Source organism: Gekko japonicus, unplaced genomic scaffold, assembly GCF_001447785.1.
Source record: "Gekko japonicus isolate JY-2015 unplaced genomic scaffold, Gekko_japonicus_V1.1 scaffold3537, whole genome shotgun sequence".
Classification (NCBI taxonomy): Eukaryota; Metazoa; Chordata; class Lepidosauria; order Squamata; family Gekkonidae; genus Gekko; species Gekko japonicus.
Genome location: NW_015169282.1, coordinates 27,257 through 46,603, shown reverse-complemented (window position 1 = coordinate 46,603; position 19,347 = coordinate 27,257). Strand labels below are relative to the sequence as shown.

The 19,347-nt window shown below is 51.2% G+C and overlaps 1 protein-coding gene across 1 annotated transcript in view; it reads left to right on the top strand.

The window, feature by feature from the left end:
* PIGQ (phosphatidylinositol glycan anchor biosynthesis class Q) overlaps positions 1–19,347 on the top strand; it is a gene marked incomplete at its 3' end in the record, with an annotated part of 53,289 nt that overhangs the window by 7,960 nt on the left and 25,982 nt on the right. Inside the window, exons 2-3 of the mRNA XM_015416569.1 lie at positions 4,399–4,595; positions 8,506–9,190. Of these exons, the coding sequence (XP_015272055.1) occupies positions 4,399–4,595; positions 8,506–9,190 (882 nt within the window). The remainder of the gene's footprint in view (positions 1–4,398; positions 4,596–8,505; positions 9,191–19,347) is intronic.

The window sequence follows — 19,347 nt, the reverse complement described above, 5'->3', positions numbered from 1 at the left end:
AGCACAGGACCTTCTTTTTAGGCCAGAAATAGGCATGAATGTTTAGGGAAGTTGGAGGAAGCGTGTTTGTTTGCTTTGGGGTAAACGTGCTCTTTTCTCGTCCCATTGCTCTCTCTGGTCAAACAAGTTTTGCAAGGAGTTCTTTTGAAGCACCACAAAAGCCGGTGGACTGAGCTGCCCATGTCTCCGTTGCACCACATTAAACTCTCAGGGGCATATCCATCTGGTCTGCTACCAAACAGAGGACCAAGCCTTGGGGAGCCTGAGAAACGCCCTGTGATGCTAATTTGAGGGGCAGGCCTGGATTTTCTCTGCCCCCTCCTGTGTTCGCGCGTGCTGCACCCCTGGTTCACCTGACCTCGTTCACGCTCTTGTATCCCTGGTCATTCTCTCAATTTGGATTTGTTTCACCCTGTCTTTTTGCTTCGTGCTCGGCGGCATTCCTTTTGTAATTACTGGACGTTCTAAGGGCAGACCCACGCATGCCAGGCAAGGCGGTGTAAGCAAATCAACGTTTTTAGATATTTGTATCCTGCCTTTCCCCCCTCCTCCATTTTATCCTCACAACGGCAGAACCCGTGAGGTGGGTTCGGCGGAGAGCTGTGTGACTGGCCCAAGGTCCGCCCACCAAGCTGCCAGGGCAGAGCGAGGATTCGAACCCGAGTCTCCCAGATCCTGTTCTGACACAGTAACCACGACCTCACCCTGGTGCTCAAATGTGGTTCTTCCTGGTGGTACCAGACTTCCCAAATCCAAGTGCACTGGCTACTGAATGTCCTGTTTCTGTGGTCGTACTGGCTCACTCTGCGTCATCCGCCTCAAGTCCCCCGTGAGGAAGGCAGGGTGCTAAATAACGTCAATAAAATACATAAACGTAGGGCGTTTGCCAAGAGGGGGGGCTTAATGCTTCCCCAGGCATGAAATTGCTTCCCATCTGCCCCCGTTGGGCTCAAAAATTGACATTAATCCTACAAGATTCAGATGTTTTTTGGGGGGACAGAGAATTCACCCATACCCCTCTCTCCTGCGTCTTGCCTGCCTGCTTTCTTTTACAGATCCCCCACACACCCCCACTGTACAGTTTTGGGCCTGCACCTTTGCCAAAGGAACACATGGTTCCTCCCTAGGACTCAGCTGTTTGGAACTCTCTGGTTTTTCCTTCCAGCCAGGAGTCATTTCCAGCAGGAGTGCACAGGAGCGGAACTCCAGCAGTAAAGAGCCCAGAGGGCGGGCACATGTAACAAGCCCCACCCCCTGCTCCCAGCAGCCCTCAGTCAGAGCAAGAAGCAACCAGGTAAGTTGCAGAGCCCCCCCTCCCCTGGCCCCCCCGGTCCAAAACAGTCCAGTGGCATCTTTAAGGCCAAGTTTTATTCAGGCACAAGTTCTCCCTCCTCTGCGAGGACAGATATGCACGTTCCCCCCCCCCAATAGCTAGCAATCCAAAACAGTCCAGTGGAGCCTGAGCGGTGGGTGTTGCCTTCTGACACACTTCCAGCTGTGGAGTCTTGTGAGCAAAAATTCTACTTTGTGAGATGCTGGCATTAAAGCTGTGAGTGAGCGATTTGGCTGCTGCATAAATTAGTTTGCTCTGGAGCTGACCTTCCTGAGCTAAGACAAAAATGTGTGAGCCGGAGGCTAAAAAGCTGTGAGCTAGCTCACACTAACACAGTCTTTGTCCCGGAGTCCAGATTAATTTGCCTCCTGCTAGAAGTGGAGGCCTCTGCGCTGTCTCCTGTCTCAAACTTGAGAAGATGGCACCGAAGAATTTAAACGGATAGAGAGGTCAGGATACATAGAGGATCCTTTCCTTCCTGCTATCTGATCCTTTCTTTTGAAGTAGACTGCGACTCTTAGGGGCAATCTCCTCTGCTTCCGCTCTCTCACTTCCTTCTCTTGCACGCACATGAAAAAGAAGGGGCGCGATCTCTCCATCTTGCAAATAAGTTATGCTAATGAGTTATGCTAATGAGCTCCTGCACCTCTTTTTCTACGAAAGGACCCCTGAGTAGCAAGTTGGCACACAGGGCCTACACCGAGCACACAGGGCCTACACTTCTTCCAGCCAAAGAAGGGGGGGGGATGCTACTGTTTCAGAGGCCCCAGGATGCTGTCCACGGGGAGGGGGCAGCCTTCACTTCCCCCCCCCTTGCAATTAACATTTTAGTAATAATTAACAAAGAACAAGTAACGATACAGGTGAAGTATGTTAAAATAGAAGAATACACGTACACTTTGTAAAGCAGAATATAAACCTCAAAATTTCTCTGAGTAGGCGAACAGTAACCATTCTGTCTGATATATAACTAAAACATAACTGTGCAATCAATATGTAAACCGAAAAGATCGTTATAATCCAAGATCAACCACTAATTGAGGAATTTCCCCTTGAGAGAACAAATATTCAAGTATAGGTAACCATGTAGAGGAAAAATAAGACTGTCTAGAGCATGGGTGTCAAACATGCGGCCCGAGAGCCGGATCAGGCCCCCAGAGGGCTTCTATCAGGCCTGCAGTGGAACTGGCTGTCTTCTGCTTCTTCTTCCAGTTCTGCCACTGCTGCGTCATCGTAGGTTTGCCGCTTACAGATACACACCTGAGCAGCTTACTCAAGATTGCAACAGCACAGACCTTTTGATGCAATAATTCAGAGCAAGAGGTGTCAGTTATCAGACACTGTTGAATTGTGTTTGTGTCCTTTATAAAGTTTACGTCTCTGCTACTTGGCATTACATTTTATGACACGCATGGCCCGGCCCAACAAGGTCTCATTTATGTCCGATCCGGCCCTCCTAAGAAATGAGATCGACACCCCTGGCCTAGAGGGCCTCAACATTTTATCCAGATTGTCTGTGAGCTTTGCCGTGATGTATAATTTCCATAATTTTTGATGCCCCTGTGAGATTGCAGGAGATTGTGATGATTTGGGGCAGCCTTCCCTCGGTAAAAGGTCTCCTTTCCCGTTGCGAGAGCTCTCTCTGCCCCAGCCGCGCCACCGGGCTGTGTGACCGAATCCCTGCCCTAAATAAACGGTCTCCATGGGCACGCATCTGCTTCTATTGAGTGTTCTTCAGCGGTCGTACAACGAAAAGGGCCGGAGGAGAGTCAGCCTTCAATGCCCGCTAACTGCCCTCCCACTCTCGCTACCAGTTTGTAGGACGTGTTACCAAAAAGACGTCCCTTTTCTGCCTCGGGGGGGCTGGGAAGCCATCCATGAACAGACATCGCCTCCTGCGGCATTTGACAGGCTGGTGTTTTGTGCGGAGCGGATCTGCCCGGGCGTTGAGGCGCATCCAGGACGCAAATTGGCGGCATCTTTTCCAGAGCAAAGCCTCAGAAGCCTGGCCGCTAAACAGATCGGTCATCCTTTAAAAAAAATTATTGTATTAGTTTTATTAATTTTTTTCTCAAAAGTAAATAATAGTCAGTAGTATTGAACTTACAGAACAGCATAAACAGCATACCTAGTTTGCAAAACAATATAGTACTAGTATTTTTACTTTGTTGTCAATAAACTCAGTTTAGTACCTATAACCCTTGTGTTTAGGTAAATATAAACATGAGCGAATGCAAAGAAGTAATAGCGTGTGTCCCATTTAATTATATCATAACAATGTCACAACTAGGCATTGCAGTATGGGCAAAGAGGTAAAGTTTAGTAGTCTAGTAATTTTACGTATAAAGAGTTTTGGGGTTGAGAATCTGAAGCTGAGATATATTCCATGAACGGGGTTCATTTCTCCGTAAAATTGGATGATTTAGGACTGATGCCTGATTGAAGGAAATGGTCAGTGATTTTTTCTAATATAAGGTGATCCCAAACTTTGTTTAGGCAGTTGGTACGTGTTGGAGCCTTGCCTGGTTTCCATTTAGAGGCTATCGATGTTTTAGCAACCACTATTTTAGCAGCCACTATGAGGCTAGTGGGAGCTGCGGTGGCTCACGTGGTTAAGACGCTGAACTGCAGGCTGTGGAAGGTCAGTCGTTCAGCAGTTCGAGACCCAAGTGTGCCGCATGACGGAGTGAGCTCCCGTCTCTCGTTCCAGCTCCTGCCAACCTAGCAGTTCGAAAGCAAGAAATTGCAAGTAGATAAATAGGTACCGCTTCGGTGGGAAGGTCACAGCGTTCCGTGCGCCTTAGTGTTTAGTCATGCCGGCCACATGACCATGGAGAAGTCTTCAGACAGCGCTGGCTCTTCGGCTTGGAAACAGAGATGAGCACCGCGACCCTAGAGTCGGATTCGACTGGCTTTCGAGCAAGGGAACCTTTACCTTTTTTATGAGGCGAGTGATCCATTCGCGACTGAACGTTGGTATATTTTTTTGCTTTCCAGATGCCCAAAGAGATTAGAGTTGGGTCGAATGGTACTTCGTAACCTGTGATTCGTTTTATTTGGTTTAGAACGTCTTGCCGGAAAGAATCGGTCATCCTTTTTAAAAATTTAAGTCCAGCTAGGTCCTTCACGATCAACAGCACATCCTACACAGACAGGGAGTTCTTCTCCAATCAGCCGAGTCCATCGCAGAGGGTACGGCCTGGGGGGCGGTTGGAGTTTTCACATCACATCCCTGGTGCGGCGCTGAAGGACAGTGCTGTGGGTACCCCGAGGCTAGCCCCGTCCTTACGGGGATGATACTTATGAGTTATTTAAAGAGACAACGTCAGTTAGTTCTGGGCACCACATTTCATCTCTGTTTATAGCAACTGAGGGCTGGGTGTCGCCTGAAATATTCAGAGTTGCTCACCAAGGTTAATGTGAAAATGAGGCGTGTAATGCCTTTGTCCTTCCTTGGCACCTTGGAATTAGATAAGCGTATGGAGCAGAGGTCCATCAGTGGCTCTTAGCCACAAGGTACAGATAGGGACTCTGGGGCAAGGGATGCTCTGTCTTCTTGGTGCTTGGGAGGGGGGGTCAACAGTGGGAGGGCTTCTAATGTCCTGGCCCCACTGGTGGACTTCCTGATGGCACCTGGTACTTTTGGCCACTGTGTGACACAGAGTGCTGGACTGGATGGGCCTTTGGCCTGATCCAACATTGGCTTCTCTTATGTTCTTATACATATGGAGCAGAGGTCCATCGGTGGCTATTAGCTACAAGGTATAGATAGGGACTCTGGGGCAAGGGATGCCCTGTCTTCTAGGTGCTTGGGGGGGGCAACAGTGGGAGGGCTTCTAGTGTCCTGGCCCCACTGCTGGACCTCCCGATGGCACCTGGCATTCTTGGCCACTGTGTGACAGAGTGTTGGACTGGATGGGCCACTGGCCTGACCCAACGTAGGCCTCTCTTATGTTCTTACTAGGAATAAGGAAGAAGAATATAAATCCAATATAAATCCGATCTCTTCTTCTTCTTGGTGCTGGGGGGAGGGACAGTGGGAGGGGTTTCTAGTGTCTTGGCCCTACTGCTGGACCTCCTGATGGCCCCTGGTATTTCTGGCCACTGTGTGACACAGAGTGTTGGACTGGATGGACCTTTGCCCTGGTCCAACATTGGCGTCTCTTATGTTCTTATGTTCTTACAGGGTGTTGGACTGGAGGGGCCTTTGGCCTGATCCAACATTGGCTTCTCTTATGTTCTTATGTTTACCTTCCTGTCTAAGGAGTCACAGGCCAGAGAGGTCCAGTTTGCCTCCTTGCTGACTCTTGAGCCGTTTACTGGCGGGGAAAGTACCACCCGCGAACTGTGCAGCTGGTGTTGAGAGTGCTACTTAGCCAGATCGGCTAGGCCTTGGGTGGCTTTCTGACACACAGAAAATAAGGACTTGAAGGACACACGGGTTGGTAATAAGGACACAGAGGTTGGTAAGTGGCAGGGAAAGGCGGCTCCTGCTCGGTTTCCTCTTGCAGACGAGCCCTGCAAGAAAAGGAGATGTTGACCCTAGCGATAAATGCCTGGCGGGGATTTGGGTGGTCCTGACTCGGGGCATGAAACCAGCAAGCATTAGACCAGGCCTTATGAGGAAAGGCTGAGGGACTTCTTGGGAATGTTCAGTCTGGAGAAGAGGAGGCTGAGGGGGGACAGGATGGCTCTCTCAAAGTCTCTGAAGGGCTGTGTCCCTTAGAGGAGGAGGGCAGGGAGCTGTTCCTGTTGGTAGCGGAGGAGAGGACTCGCAATAGTGGGTTTCAATTCGGGGCGTGAAGGTCCCAACTGGATCTTAGGGAAAACTTTTGGACAGTCAGAGTTGTGCAACGGTGGAATCAGCTAGCTAGGGAGGTGGTGAGCTCCCCCTCCCTGGACAGTCTTCAAGCAGCAGCTGGACAGACACTTGTCAGGGATGCTCTCTAGGCCAATCCCGCATTGAGCCGCGGGTTGGACTAGATGGCCTCTAGGGCCCCTCCCTGCTCTGTGATTCTGTGAGTCTGTGCTCCTAGGGCCATGGCTTGAAGCAGAGGCTCCCTGGATCACCTTCCACGTGAAAAAATACACATCTCTGAGTCTCCAGAGAAAAGGCCACATGAAAGTCAGCAGTTTGAGGATTAAGTCTTTCCCACTAGGTAAATTACGCAATGTGTTATTTCAGGGAATTCTGCAGCGTGTTGCAAACTATATATATCGAGAGAGCCATTGCGGTCTGGCGGTTAGAGTGTCGGGCTAGGATCTGGGAGAAGCAGGTTCGAATCCTCACTGGAAGTTTGGTGGGCAAATCGCACGCGCCTCAGGCTAGCCGGCTTTGCAGGGTCGTTGCGAGGATAAGCGGAGGAGAAGAGGAAGATGGAATCCTCTTTGGGGTCCCCATGGGGGGGGGAAGGCGGGATATAAATGAAGTAGACGAACAAACGAAATGTCACGACGTAGTTTTGTATTAGGAGAGACGGTCGGATCGGATCCGGAAGACCCGAGTTCAGATCCACGTGCTGCCCTGAAAGCTTGCAGAGTGACCTTGAGCCAGTCACACACATGGTTATCATGAGGATGAAAAGAGGAAGAGAGTGTTCCCTCTAAGCTGAGTCAGCGTGAGCTAGCTCACAGTTTTTTAGCCTCCGGCTCACACATTTTGGTCTTCGCTCAGGAAGGATGGGGCTCCAGAGCAAACCAATTCATACAGCAGCCAAATCGCTCGCTCACAACTTTAATGACGGTAGCTCACAAAGTAGAATTTTCGCTCACAGGACTCCATGGCTTAGAGGGAACATTGGAAGAGGCAACCGTGTAGGTTGTGCTCTGAGCTCCTTGGAGGAACCGGGGAGGGTGGGGGGGATACAAATGGACTGGAGCGATATATAGATAGTGGAATCTCTTGCGGGAGCTCTTGCGTTTCCTCTCTTTTTAGCTGAACTGTCTCAGGGGAGCAGTTTTCTCAGTCTCCCCCAACCCCCCACCGATGTGGGGACAATAGTGCTGGTCTAATTGACAAAGTTGTTGTAAGGCAGCGTACCTGAACTGCTTTGCAGGGTGATCCTAAGCGGACTTGTACCTCTCTACGTCAGCCAGTCAACAGGCTTAGAGAAGAGGGTTCACCCTGGCTAGGACTGCAGTGCGGGATGCTGAAACTGCTGCAGTAGTGCTAAGATTGTTATTTCAGTTTGCATTTCGGGATCCCTTCTTGAGTTTTGAACAGGGCTGCCAAATTCAGGCTTGGAAATTATTGGCTGAGAGCTGGATCCTGAGCAGAGCAGGTGTTTTGGGGGGGGACCTCAGTGGGGTTCAATGCCATAGACCCCGCCCTTTGATGCTGAGAGCCAGTGCGGTGCAGTGGTTAAGAGCGGTGGACTATAAAGCAGGCTTCTGCAAAAACCCATTTCGGCGTCAGAATCCCATTTGCCACCTGACTGCAACAGACAGGATTTTTTGTTGTTCAGTCACACAGTCGAGTCTGACTCTTCGCGACCCCATGGACCCCAGGCCCTCCTGTCCTCTGGAGTTTGCTCAACTTCGTTGCATCGATGACACTGTCTAACCATCTCATCCTTCTTTGACCTTCAGTCCTTCCTAGCATCAGGGGCTTCTCCAGTGAGGGCTCCCTCCTCATTTGGTGGAGAGCCAGTTTGGTGTAGTGGAGAGCCAGTTTGGTGTAGTGGTTAAGTGTGCGGATTCTAATCTGGGAGAACCGGGTTTGATTCCCCACTCTCCGCATGCAGCCAGCTGGGTGACCTTGGGTCAGTCACAAGTTCTCTCAGAGTTCTCTAAAGAGCCGTTCTGGAAAGCGTTCTCTCTGCCCCGCCTCCCTCCCAGGGTGTCTGTTGTGGGGAGAGGAAGGGAAGGGGATTGTAAGCTGCTCGGAGACTCCTTCGGGTAGTGAAGGGCGGGGTACAAAAACCAACTCTCCTTCTTCTTCTTTTTCTCCAGGAGAACTCATCTCTGTCGTCTGGGGTTCAGTCGTGATTCCAGGAGAACACCGGTCCCCATCTGGAGGTTCGCAGTCCTAGTTCTGAGCTGTCCAGCTATCGTTACTCTGCTCTCTGACGAGAATAACGACATGGAGTCTTAAACACAGAAGCAGCTGGGTAGACTTAGGTGTTGGCAACCCCCCCCCCGGCGTCCCCCACCCCCCGCCCTGGGGCCCAAAGTCTTCTTCCCCACCTGCTGCTCCTCGGCCGAGAGTGGCCTCCTGGTGGGGCGATGGATCCCGGAGCAGAACTCTGCCGTGGTCTTGGCCGTGGTCCACTTCCCCTTTGTCCCGGGCCAGGTGAAGCAGTACCTGGCCGAGGTGCGGCGCGCGACCCAGGTCGCGGTCTCGGTGTTGGGCTCCTGGACCCACAGCACACCGGCAAGGGGGGAGAAGAGCCTGGACCGGTTCCTCGAAGACCTGGGCACCATCTTCTCCCACGACCCCTGGGTCCAGCTCGGCAAGGAGCACGGCAGCAAGTTCTGGAGCTGCAGCGCCGCGCGGAGACGTCCCGGCGGCGACGAGGGAGACGAGACCATCCTGGTCTATTACGACCAGCGCAAAGTGATGCTCTCGCAGCTGCACCCGCCCTGCGTCCGGGAGGCGGGGGTGGCCGCCGGTGCCGCCTCTCCGGACTGGAAGGCGGAGAAGGCCTCTCAACTCGCCGCCCTGTTTGACACGGTCTCCCAGAGCCGGCTGCTCTTCACGCAGGACAGGTACGACGAGGGGCCCGTCAAGCTCACCCACTGGCAGTCGGAAGGGGTGGAAGCCAGCATCATCGTGGAGCTGCTGAAGCAGGCCTCCGGGCCCGCCTGCGTGCTGCTCACCTTCCTGCTCTCACTGGTCTCCCGCGTCTGTCTGAGCAGGTAGGTCGTATGGGAAAGGGGGCAGTGTCTCACGTGAACACATGCGGCTGCCTCCGACGGAGTCAGACCCTTGGTCTGTCCAGGGGAGTATTGTCCAAGGGTCCTTTCGTAGAAAAAGAGGTGCAGGAGCTCAGCATAACTCATTAGCATAACTCATTTGCATAGGCCACACCCCCTGACGTCACCGGAAGCGTGTCGGAAGGCAACACCCACCGCTCAGGCTCCACTGGACTGTTTTGGATTGCTAGCTAATGGGGGGGGGGAACGTGCAGAGCAGAGGAGAGAGAGCTTGTACCTGAATAAGACTAGGTCTTAAAGGTGCCACTGGACTGTTTTGGATAGCTAGCTATTGGGGGTGGGGGAACGTGCAGTTCTGTCCTCGCAGAGGAGGGAGAGCTTGTACCTGAATAAAACTTGGTCTTAAAGGTGGCACTGGACTGTTTTGGATAACTAGCTATTGGGGGGGGGGAACGTGCAGATCTGTCCTCGCAGAGGAGGGAGAGCTTGTATCTGAATAAGACTTGGTCTTAAAGGTGCCACTGGACTGTTTTGGATAGCTAGCTATGGGGGGACGGGGACGTGCAGATCTGCCCGCACAGAGGAGGGAGAGCTTGTGCCTGAATAAAACTTGGTCTTAAAGGTGCCACTGGACTGTTTTGGATAGCTAGCTATGGGGGGACGGGGACGTGCAGATCTGCCCGCACAGAGGAGGGAGAGCTTGTGCCTGAATAAAACTTGGTCTTAAAGGTGCCACTGGACTGTTTTGGACCAGGGGGCTGGGGGGGGGGCTCTGCAACTTACCTGGCTGCTTCTTGCTCTGACTGAGGGCTGCTGGGAGCAGGGGGCGGGGCTTGTTGCATGTGCCCGCCCCCCTGGGCTCTTTACTGCCAGAGCTCCGCTCCTGTGCGCTCCTGCAGGAAATGACCCCTGGTATTGTCTACTCTGACTGGCAGCAGCTCTCCTACCTGAGCCTTTTAATAGGAGATACCTTGATGTGGGGTTTTGTTTTTTTAATCTGGGACCTTCTGCATGCCAAGCAGATGCTCTGCCACTGAGCCACAGCCCTTCCCATAACATTCCTCATGAGCACAGGAGGTTCCTACTGAGTCAGACCACTGGTTTATTGAGGCAGGGTTTTTTTTTACAGCCAGAGTTGTGCCACAGTGGAATGGGCTGCCTGGGGAGGTGGTGAGCTCCCCCTCCCTGGCGGTCTTTGAGCAGCGGCTGGAGAAACCCTTGTCAGGGATGCTCTAGGCTGATCCTGCATCGAGCCAGGGTGGCTGGACTAGATGGCCCTTGGATGGCCCCTTCCGACTCTGTGATTCTCGGATTCTGTGATTGTCTCCTCCGACTATGAGCAGCTCAGCAGGGTCCCAGGACAGAGGTCTTCCACACCCCCTGCTACCTGGTCCTTTTAACTGGAGATGCCAGAGATTGAACCTGGGACCTTCCTCATCGCTTTCCGGGAGACCTGAAATGAGGACTGGCTTGTGGTGTTCTCGGCCGGTCAGATTGCTTCATAACAGGGGTCCTCAACCTCTTTGAGCCTCCGGGCGCCTTTGAAATCCTGGCTTAGGCTGGTGTGGGAGCCAGCCACAAGTGTCTGCCACAAGAGTGGAGCCAACCACACAGTGTCAGGGACTGAGGTCATGCATAACTCTGATAGCGACTCAGGTGGGTAGCCGTGTTGGTCCAAAGCGGCAGAACGAATTTCGGGTCCAGCGGGACCTCTAAGACCAACAAAGTTTAATTCTGGGTATAAACACTCGTTCAGATACAATGCAATGGAAGTTACCAGTCCATACATATAAGTAGAATGAGCTCCCAGAGGAGATCCGGGCCCTGCGGTACCTTGCACAGTTCCGCAGGGCCTGCAAGATGGAGCTCTTCCGCCAGGCATTTGAGTAGGAGCCGCCACGACTGTTACCATCTGTCTGCGATTATTACTATCTGTCCTAGCCCTTATTACCAACTCGCCGTGAGTGCAAAAATGGTGGTACTGCGTGGAGCTGTGGCCACTAAGGATACCATCCTGGTGACGGTATCGGTTCCCTTGTTAGTAGTTGTGGAGAGCACTTATGTTGCACTGAATGTTTTTAAAATGCAGTTTTAATGTTTTATGTATTGGGCATTGGCCCCATCTGTACGCCGCCCTGAGCCCGTTCGCGGGGAGGGCGGGTTATAAATTTAAATAAATAAATAAATAAATAAGGTGAGCAGCGGCTTAGCATAGATGCAGGGACTAAACTAGAATAACAAGCTTAGTTTATACGGTCACCACTTGTTTGGGTTTAATTCCAAGGGAAAACATAATAAAGGCAATAAATATAATTAGCCGCTGGACTCGAAATTTGTTCTAATGGGTGAGTCTTTAAAATTTCAGGCAGACGCTTTGCTTAACAGGCTGCCTTTTAAAATGCACCTTCAGGAAAGGGTGGGATAGAAATCTAATAAATAAATAAATATGTATGTGTGTCACGGCTCAGGTGGGGGTGTCACCTGGCGCTGCCACCAGTCTGGATTTAGGTTCCCTCGAGAAGGCCCAGAGCACCCTCCCAAGACCTTCAGACCTCCCTTGTTTGGCCGAATAACAGGCGTGAGGACCAGGCAGAGTACAAGGAAGAGGTTTATTTTATAGGAGGTCAAACAAACAAGGTGCAGAATAATAACAGTAAGTGGGTGAAAAGAAAAGAAATCAAACGCATCTAAATATATACTGTCCCTAGCTCACTATCCCAAGTGACACTAGACTACTCACCCTTCCCTCAGGATGAGGGTCTCTCCCCTGCAGCAGCCTTCCTTCTGGCTCTGCCCTCTGGGAAGAAGAACAGCTTTTCCTGCTGCTCCAGATCTTTTATTCCAAGCCCTCCTCTTTTCCTATTGGTCCATTTTGGCTCCAAAACCTCTCAGGGGCTTCTGGGAGTTGTAGGCCCAGCCTCACCTACTGCTAGCCAGGCTCCCTGGGCCTAGTAGGCCTCTGGTGGCACAGCCCAGATCATGACAATATGGTTTAAAAATATTTTCTTCCATACGTAAAGCTCCTTGTACTGTGGTGGCAGCTGCCGCCGAAGCAACTTTTTAGAAACCCACACAGCCAATCAAACGCCCCGCCTGGTCCCACCCACTTTCTAAAGTCCCTCTCGGGGCTGTTAGAGATGCCACCTTTGTAGCTTGATCTGCCCTCTTTTTGCTGACGCTAGGACTCTGGCAGGGCCACGGTGGCACAGAGGTTAAGACGCTGAGCTGCGGACCGGAAGGTCGGTAGTTCAGCAGTTCGAGACCCAAGTGCTGCGTGACGGAGTGAGCTCCCATCTCCGTCCCCAGCTCCTGCCAACCCAGCAGTTCAAAAGCAAGAGATTGCAAGTAGATAAATAGGTACCGCTTTGGTGGGAAGGTAGCAGCATTCCGTGCACCTCGGCGTCTAGTCATGCCGGCCACATGACCACAGAGAAGTCTTCGGACAGCGCTGGCTCTTCGGCTTGGAAACGGAGACTAGCACTGCCCCCTAGAGTCGGATTTGACCAGCTTTCGAGCAAGGGAAACCTTTACTCTTTACCTTTACCTTAGGACTCTGGCATTAACCCCAAGTGGGCAGGGAAAAACAGGGGGAAGTCATCCCAGTGCATGAGTGAGATGGAGGCCCGTTTACCATCCATGCCTCTGCACCTCATACAGCAGTCGTATTTTTCTGCTGGTAAACGGATATTATCCATTTGTTCAGTGGAGACACACAGTTGTTACGGCAGCAGATGTGTAAAATCTGAATCAGAGACCAGGTCCCTTAAGTTCTCATGTGTACCCTCACCGGGGGGGGGGGGGGGGGGATGTCTTCACTAGAGCAGGGCTGCCTCGCACATGTATGCGGGCACTTAAGGATGCATGCATGCCATTCACGCGCCACCTTTTTTAAATGGGGGGCCTGATGCCAGTTGCCCTAATTTTCAGATCCAACATGATTCTCGTGTAAACCGCTGCGCCGATCCGAAATACCAGGCAGCCTAGAGACCGTTACTGACCCGTCTCTTCCATTTTTCAATCTTGCTCTTCTTCTAAGGAGCGCAGGCGCTCATGATGGTCCCCTACTAATATATCTGCACAACAACCCTGTGAGGTAGGCTAGGCTGGCCCAAAGTCGCCAAGCAAGCCTCATGGCCGAGTGGAGACTTGACCCTGCATCTCCCCCATCCAGAGTGGGCACTCTAAACCCACCGGCTGAGTATCCAGCCTCGGTGAAACTCCACCGAGGTCTTTCAAGGGAACACCCTGGGAGAATCGGCGCTTGTTTTGTCATCCTGAACGGATGTGAAGTTTAAAAGCTCTTGCCTATAAATCTCCGCGCCGTTTCTGGGCAGGCCGTCAGGCTGGATCACGTTGCGTTGCCAAAAAGGGGGCCGGGGGGAGGACGGGAGGTGCGATGCCAAGCTGGCAGAGGGCGGTGTGATTAATTCCGTTGAGACGCTAAAGGCTTGTGAGCACAGCTCAGGAAACGTAGCCCAGGGCTACGGGGAACGGAACCCTTCAACAAGTGTCCAGACGCATCAGACTGCCATGGAAGATTGAAGGCAGCTTTTTTCCACACAGAAGGCTGCATTGGAAATGACGAGGTTTTCTGTTTCTAGCGTGTTTTTCGTCACATTCCCCCCCCCCCAGGGCCTGCGAGGGAATGGGAGATGAAGAGGCAGTCCCAAGTGGGGTCTACTCAGAATCAGAAACGCAGACTCTAATCTGGGAGAACCGGGTTTGATTCCACACTCCACTACATGCAGCTGCAGGTGTGACCTTGGGTCATTCACAAGTTCTCTCAGAGCTGTCCTGGCAAGGGCAGTTCTCGAGAGAGCTCGCTCAGCCCCGCCCACCTCCCAGGCAGTGTTCCCTCTAAGCTGAGTGAGTGTGAGCTAGCTCACAGTTCTTTAGCCTCCGGCTCACACCTTTTTTGTCTTAGCTCCGGAAGGAGGGTTCCAGAGCAAACTAATTTATGCAGCGGCCAAATCGCTCGCTCACAACTTTAATGCCAGGACCTCACAAAGTAAAATTTCTACTCACAAGACTCCACAGCTTAGAGGAAGCATTGCCAGGTTTGATTTCCCCACTCCTCCACATGCACTGCTGGTGTGACCTTGGGTCAGTCACGGGTTCTTTCAGACATGTTCTCTCAGGAGCAGTCCTCAAAAGAGCTCTCTCAGCCCCGCCTCCCTCACCGGCGGTGTTCCCTCTAAGCTGAGTTAGTGTGAGCTAGCTCAGTTTTTTAGCCTCCAGCTCACACATTTTTGTCTTAGCTCAGGAAGGGATGGGGCTCCAGAGCCAACTAAGTTATGCAGCAGCTTGCTCACAATTTTAGTGCCAGTAGCTCACAAAGTAGAATTTTTGCTCACAAGACTCCACAGCTTAGAGGGAACATTGCGAGTCTCAGGGTGTCTGTTGTGGGGAGGGGAAGGGCAAGGAGATAGTAAGCTGCTCTGAGACTGCTTCGGGTAGTGAAGGGCAGGGTAGCAATCCAATCTCTTCTTCTTTTTAGGATTGCACTGTTAGTGTGGACGTTGCTGAATCACTGCTAATATATATGGAGTAGAAAAGAGCAAGGGTCCAGTGTAGCACCTTAAAGACTAACAAAATTTGCAGCAAGGTAGGCGCTTTCATGAGTCACCGCTCCCTTCTTCAGATACAACACAAAAGCTCCTACACTACCACAAATTTTGTTAGTCTTTAAGGTGCAACTGGACCTCTTACTCTTTTCTACTGCTAAAAGGTGAAGGTCTCCCTTGCTCGAAAGCCAGTCGAGTCCGACTCTAGGGTTGCGGTGCTCATCTCCGTTTCCAAGCCGAAGAGCCAGCGCTGTCCGAAGACATTTCCGTGGTCATGTGGCCGGCATGACCAAACACCAAGGCACACTGAGTAGGCCATACCAACCTTGATGGACCAGCGATCTGATTCGGTATGTCTTCATGTCGCTGGACCTGCTCGGAGTACGTTATAGCCGATTCCTTGTAGCTTAGTGGAGCCATCGGGGATGATTGGATCACTGAGCTAAGGATCAGATGGTCTGAATGCCGCTGGTACCTCTCGGACTCATTACATCGCATGTGTCAAAACAGGGACCTTCTGCATTCGCGGTGGTTTCTCTGTTCCATAGGGGAAAATCCCAGACAAGCAATACTCTAAGCCAGGGCTTTTTTTTGTAGAAAAAGCCCAGCAGGAACTCATTAGCATATTAGGCCACACCCATGACAGCAAGCTCATTAGCATTTTAGGCCACACCCCCGTGTTACCAGAAGTGTGGTCATCCAACCACACCCACCTTTTGCTTCTTATTCTCTTTACCTTGTTTGTTGTCAAAACCCAGGGCCTTTTTTTGTAGCAGGAACTCCTTTGCATGTTAGGCCACACACCCCTAATGTAGCCAATCCTAATGAGTTTCTGCTGTTGGGTGTGGCCTATTATGCTAATGAGTTCCTGCCGGGCGTGGCCAACTCAAGAGCCAGCCGGAACTCCGTTCCTGTGCGTTCCTGCCCCAAAATAGCCCTGCTCTAAGCAGTCCGTTTCAATCCAAAAAAAGTCAACGAGGTCCAAAGTCCATGATATATCAAAGAAGTTCTCCAGGCTATGTCAAAGAAGTCCAGCGTGGTTTATGGATATAATCAGGACAAGTGTTTCGAGGTTCCTTTTTAAAGAAAATATATAGTCATATATCCACTGGTTAGTTTCATAACACTTTATCTTTGGGCGTGTGTATTCAAAAGTCCTTCTGTCACATTCACAAAATGGAAAGACCCGTGGGAGTCAGCGGGCCCCAAGCGTACAATTTTTTAAAATGGAAAGCATCTCCGACACTAATCCATCTTGAAAAGCGCCTCCGTGGGAAGGCAGGCTCCATAATAAAATCAGCATTGCCTAGCCATAAGAGCACCCCAATAGCGGAGCATATGCCTTTGGGCACAGCTGAGACGCTTCCCTAAATCTTCCGAGTACAGACACTGCAAACCTAAACCAGTTTTGTTTTGTCTTGCCCTCTTTCTCAGAAACGTTGGGAGAGGTGTCTCTGGTGAGAGCGGAGAATTCTCTTTAAAATTTGGATAGCTTCCTGCCTTTGGGATTCTGTGACCTTGGGGGGTGGGATGAGCAAGTTAATTATGCCACCCCTAACCTTTCACTGGGGCTGCGGTGGCTCAAGTGGTTAAGACGCTGAACTGCAGGCTGGGGAAGGTCGGTAGTTCAGCAGTTCGAGACCCGAGTGCGCCGCATGACGGAGTGAGCTCCCGTCTCTGGTTCCAGCTCCTGCCAACCCAGCAGTTTGAAAGCAAGAAATTGCAAGTAGATAAATAGGTACCGCTTCGGTGGGAAGGGAACAGCGTTCCGTGCGCCTCGGCGTCTAGTTTTGTAGGGGGTTAACAAAAGCCATTCTTTGCTGCATGCCTGGGGGAGTCTCCCGAGTCAACAGAGAGCCCTGCCTTTTCTGGGGTTGGCCCCGTTTTGTAAGGGAGACCTTTACCTTTACCTTTTTAATCCGTCATTGCCCTGACCTGGATGGCCCAGGCTAGCCCAATCTCGTCAGCTCTCGGAGGCTAAGCAGGGTCGGCCATGGCTGGTCTTTGGATGGGAGGTCTCCAAGCAATACCAGGGTCGTAATGCAGAGGCAGGCCATGGCAAACCACCCCTGAACATCTCTTGACTTGACGGCACGTTCCACCCCCACCCCCTTCATTGTCTCTCTGCTCCACTCGACATCCCACCAATGGAGCATGCGCAGTCAAGTGGTTAAGATGCTGAACTGCAGGCCGGAAGGTCGGCCGTTCAGCAGTTCGAGACCCGAGTGTGCCGCATGACAGAGTGAGCTCCCGTCTTTAGTTCCAGCTCCTGCCAACCTAGCAGTTCAAAAGCAAGAAATTGCAAGTAGGTACCGCTTTGGTGGGAAGGTCACAGCGTTCCGTGCGCCTCGGCGTCTAGTTTTTTAGGGGGTTTAACAAAAGCCATTCTTTGCTGCATGCCTGGGGGAGTCTCCCGAGTCAACAGAGAGCCCTGCCTTTTCTGGGGTTGGCCCCGTTTTGTAAGTCTCATTATCCGCACAGGAGCCAGCCAGTTGACGGTTAGACGTAGTCGTCTGTCTGTAGCAGCAGAAAGGAGCGAGAGTCCAGGAGAACCCTAAAGACTAACAAAATTTGTGGCAGCGGAGGAGCTTTTGTGTTGTATCTGGAGAAGTGAGCCGTGACTCATGAAAGCTCTCAAGGGAGAATGGTGGACTCTCAGGGCACACTCAAAGGTTACTCTGTTTCCCCCATGGGTATTGAAAGGTGTGAATTCCCAGGTGTGAAGACCCGGGTGTGAATTCCCACTCTGCCATGGAAGCCTGTTGGGTGACTTTGAGTCAGTCACACTCTCTGGGCCTAAACCACCTCACAGGGTTGTTGTTGGGGAACAAAATTCAAGTCCGCTGGCACCTTTAAGACCAACAAGGTTTTATTCAAGGAATGAGCTTTTGTGTGCAGGCACACTTCCTCAGATACAATGAAATGGAAGTTAGCAGTTTATACATATGGGTAGAAGCCGGGTGAGCAGCAAATTAGCATACAACGTAATGAAGATTTTTAACAGATGCAAGCACCAAACAGGAACAACAAGCTTAGTTTATCTGGTCACCATCTGTTTGGGTTTAATTCCGGGCGGGGGGGGGCATAGTGAAGCAGATAAATATATCAAAATTGGAGACTGATGTGTAAATGTGCCCTTCTTAAGTGTGGGATGCTAAGAGTAATTAACCGAGACCCCATTGTTGTGCTCCACCCGTCTCCTCTCAAGCATGGCGGTAACTAACAGCATCCTTTTCTTTAAGGTGGGGTGATTGTTTTGTGCAGTCCTACGTCTCCTCGGTCACTAGCAACGCTCTCTCTAAGCTGTGGAGTCCTGTGAGCAGAAAGTCTACTTTGTGAGCTGCCGGCATTAAAGCTGTGAGCGAGCGATTGGGCTACGGCATAGATCAGTTTGCTCCGGAGCCCCGTCCTATCCTGAGCCGAGGCAAAAAGGTGTGAGCCGGAGGCCAAGAAACTGTGAGCTAGCTCACACTCACTCAGCTTAGAGGCAACGTTGGTCACCAGACCAGAGAAATACCTTCCAGTCTTCCATTCCAAATTATTGTGAGGATATATGACAAAGGAGAGGAGAATGATGTGGGCCCTCTTGGACCCCCATGGGGGTGGGGGGGGGGAAGGTCAGGCATAAATGAAGTAGATGCATGAAGTAAATAAAATAAGTGTCTGAGAGAGAGAGAGATTGGAATGATCAGCGTTACCAGTATTTCAGTCAAATACTGCATTTTTCCTGTCAAATTGAATGTGTGCCTTATTGCAAGTGGATGAATCAACTGTGTAGGGCCCCCCCCCCTTTTGTTCCCAGCAGCACCAGTATAAGCTGCCCCAGTAATGTGTTTTTGGGAGTGGGGTGTGTGTGCTGGTACTGTTTCTATAACCTCAACCTAGGCTTGCGGGAAATGTCAGCAGCTCTTTAGCACCATCTTGTGGCTGATGGTGGTAACTGTCATGCCTACATCCGAAGCCTCCATCTCCTCCCTTTCAGCTTTTAGAATATTTAACAGTGCGGACTGGTTCACCTAGCCCCTTTTCATACCATAACCAACTACATGCCCGCAGAAGGCCTGCAAGCAGGGTACGGAGGCCAAAGCTTCTCTCGGTTTTTGCCTCCCCCTCCGCAACTGGTTTTCAGAGGTACACTGCCTTCGAACAGGGATGTTCTATTTAGTCGTCTTGGGTAATAGCCACTGATGGATATATCTTCTCTGAATTTGTCTGTCACTTTAAGGCCAGCTAAACAATTGTCCAGCACATGATAATTATTTGCTGGGTGAAGAAGAACTTCCTTTTCTCCATCCAGAACTTACCACTGGGTGCTGTTCAGTTCTCATAATGTCGGAGAGGCAGACAGAGTTCTGGGTCTCCACCAGTTTCCCTGCAGCCTTTGGTTCTCCAAAGAGGGCAATTTTCTCTTTCTTTCTTTCTTTCTTTCTTTCTTTCTTTCTTTCTTTCTTTCTTTCTTTCTTTCTTTCTTTCTTTCTTTCTTTCTTTCTTTCTTTCTTTCTTTCTCTCTCTCTCTCTCTCTCTCTCTCTCTCTCTCTCTCTTCCTTCCCTCCCTCCCTCCTTCCTTCCTTCCCT